Source organism: Notothenia coriiceps, unplaced genomic scaffold (genome assembly GCF_000735185.1).
Source record: "Notothenia coriiceps isolate Sejong01 unplaced genomic scaffold, NC01 NC01_scaffold00016500, whole genome shotgun sequence".
Taxonomy (NCBI): Eukaryota; Metazoa; Chordata; class Actinopteri; order Perciformes; family Nototheniidae; genus Notothenia; species Notothenia coriiceps.
This window is the reverse complement of record NW_011349201.1, coordinates 1-2,995: the sequence shown is the minus strand read 5'-3', so window position 1 is coordinate 2,995 and position 2,995 is coordinate 1. Positions and strand designations below refer to the sequence as shown.

Here is a 2,995-nt window from a genome sequence, read left to right as displayed (position 1 = left end):
CCGAATTTGAACATTTCCTTTATCGTGTGTCCGTCGGGTTGTTTTATTGCACAACAAAATCATGTAAACATATTATGTAAATAACCCAATTTGTGTTCTGTGAAACTGAAAAGGATATAATATATTATTTCGAAGGCGAGTTGACAGGAAGTTGTTGTTGCTATGGAAACAACATTACGGAGAAAACTTAATATCTTCTACATATAAAGACGGATAAAGTAAAGAACAAAGTCTGAAAATATCAGTACAGTATCATAGTACTTTAACATAATCGTTTTTGTTACTTTCGTTGCAGTTGTATGTCTTAAATGTAATGTAAATGTTGCCTTTGTGTGTGGTTCGGGGCCATCTTCGTGCAAAATTCACAATTCCATATTCGTGTGTCCATCGGGTGTCAATTTCGGGACAGTGTGATAGGGGCTTTACCGACATTTCAGCTAGTTATTTGTTTTATTACACTTTTTCCTCACTGTTGTTGTTATCATTTGTGGTGTACACAGTACACTGCTGATCTGTGTGTTAATTTAGAACATTGTAAATCTGAATTTAGAGCATTGTTGTGAAAGAGATGCCCCTTGAATAAATGTTAATGATAATGATAGTTAATGATAATGACCCCACCATAAGCCATGTAAACAATAACCTTTGTAAAAGCAAGAGAGATTGATCCACCAACAAACTGAAATCACAATGAAAATTAGGGCTGAAATAGGGATTGATATTCCAATCGACAATTTAGGTGACATCTTTACCTCCTAACCAACAGCGAAAACACAAAGTTGTTGCATCACAGGTAATGAAAACCAGCAAATGTTCACATTTCACTCATTCCAAGCAGTGGACTAATTCTTTAAAATGTGAATTCATGAACAAATATTAGCCGTTTTAGGAAAACCACCAACAAGCCAGCTACAGCTGTAAGACTAGACTGAGTCTGAAGAACAGATGAATCACTTACTGCTGTTTGTGATTGAGTTCCTGCTCCTTGTTCACCAGGTCCTGTTTGAGGTTAGCCAGCATTTCCACAGAGACGTCCACCTGCCGGGAGAGTTCGGAGGCCTTGTCCTCCAGGTCCTGCTTCTCCTGGCTCAGATGGTCGCTCTCCAGTTTGGCCCGCTCCAGCTCAGAGCTTTTCCTCTCCAGCTCTGACTGAAGACGACCAACGCGGACCGCTATTTTCTGCTCCACCTGCATCAGAAAGAGGAACTTGAGCAGCCGATTGTCCCGTTAAAGTACCAACATTGTGTGAAGCATAACTAGTTATACAAATTAGATCAATAGCTAAGTAGTTACCACATTCTTTTAAAAACATTTTTGTCAGAGAACATCTTCACGTCATATTGTTTGGTAGAACCACTAGGGGGTGCTAAAGTCAGAAATGTTGTAATTCAACACAACACGGGGTGATATAAACTTATACTTTTATTTTAAGTTTTCTTTGTCTGTTTAGATTGTAATCTCTACTTCGCAGATTGTCTGTAACTATATCAGCCACACTTGGCTAACCAAGTTAATTCTGAAAACCTTAATGATCATACTGACCTCTTCAGAAAGCTTCTCCAGCCTTTCATCCAGCTCCAGCCGCTCAAACGCCCGGGCTTTTAGCCTGGCTAAGCCCTCCTCATACGCTGCCTCCACCGCACTAGCTGCTACGTTAGCTGCCACCGCTACAGCTGTGTTGGGGTTTCCATGGGGACCAGGGTCTGCAGATGTCATGGCTTTCTTCATAAAAATCTCCCCCAGGGGAAACTCCACATTGGGTATATACCGGGCTGCAGTGTTGGAGTTAGCCGGGGTCAAACACAAGTCGTCCGCACAAGGAAGCTCCCGACAAGGGAAGCGGCGCTCCTTTAGAGCCGAGGGTCGCAGCGGCTCGAAGGGGTCGTTGCTGTTCACAGGAGCGAGGAGAGCTCCCTGGGCCACTAGAGGCAGCAAAGCAGCAGCGTCACAAACACTGTTGGACTTGGAGAGGACGTAGAGGGTCTCGTATGTGTGGTTGTATTCCAGGTGGGCACGTAAGGACGACAGGCTTCGGAAGCGCTTGTGCTCCCCGCAGCGAGGACAGCGGTATGGCAGGTCCAGAGAGGCCATGCCGTGCAGATACTGCCGGAGGGGGGGGGGCTCACGCCGCACAGCCGCAGCGCCAGTATGAGGGCAAAGAGGTCAAGCGTTTGACAGATCCTCTCATGCTGAAAACAGGGCAACAGGGGGACAACGGCAAGTGGGTAGCAGGAAGAGAGATCCCATGTGCTAAGAAGGAGCGTGGCTTAGACACATGACCACACATAGTGGCAACATTCAACTGGTGTCCTCAATTCATCCGTCAGGGTCCGCCTGCCGGATTTCCTAGACACAGAGCAAGAGAGTAAAGGTGAGTTTAACAAATGTATGCTGTACATCTTGGTCAAACATCAAATTAGATTAAGGGTCACATGGACAAATAGGACTTAACCTAGGCAAGGCAAGGCAAGGCCAGGCAAGGCCAGGCAAGGCAGGGCCAGGCCAGGCCAGGCCAGGCCAGGCCAGGCCAGGCCAGGCCAGGCCAGGCCAGGCCAGGCCAGGCCAGGCCAGGCAAGGCAAGGCAAGGCAAGGCAAGGCAATTTATATAGGACCTTACAACACAAGGCAATTCAAGGTGCTTTACAAAAATGAAAGACATTCAGACAAAGGCATTTAAAAACAGTCATTAAAAAGAAAAGATAATAAAATAAACATTAAAAGAAAAAATACATGGATAAAAGTTACAGTGCAGTTTAAGATATGAATAGTTCAATTAAAAGCAGCGGCAAAAAGAAAAGTCTTCAGCATGGATTTAAAAGTAGTCAGAGTTGCAGCAGACCTGCAGGTTTCTGGGAGTTTGTTCCAGATATTCGGATCATAATAACTAAACGCTGCTTTACCCTGTTTAGTTCTGACTCTGGGGATAGAAAGCTGACCAGTCCCTGAAGACCTGAGAGATCTGGATGGTTCATAATTTAGCAGGAGGTCAGAAATG

General features: G+C 44.9%; 1 protein-coding gene across 1 annotated transcript; it reads right to left on the bottom strand.

Moving 5' to 3' along the window:
* Positions 1-940: 940 nt before the first annotated feature.
* LOC104949561 (F-box only protein 41-like) lies at positions 941-2,342 on the bottom strand. The gene is made up of 2 exons (XM_010775929.1): positions 1,543-2,342; positions 941-1,188 (listed from the first exon to the last, which is right to left on the bottom strand). The coding sequence occupies exons 1-2, from the start codon at positions 2,089-2,091 to the stop codon at positions 955-957; spliced, it is 783 nt and encodes a 260-aa protein (XP_010774231.1). The 5' UTR covers positions 2,092-2,342; the 3' UTR covers positions 941-954.
* Positions 2,343-2,995: the final 653 nt, after the last annotated feature.

What these genes read in the sequence shown, in the direction of transcription:
- LOC104949561 (XM_010775929.1), bottom strand. Translation starts at nt 2,091, where the DNA reads ATGGCCTCTCTGGACCTGCCATACCGCTGTCCTCGCTGCGGGGAGCAC. An exon ending in TGGAGAAGCTTTCTGAAGAG is followed by an intron (nt 1,189 to 1,542) that starts GTCAGTATGATC and finishes TTTCTGATGCAG; the next exon opens with GTGGAGCAGAAAATAGCGGT.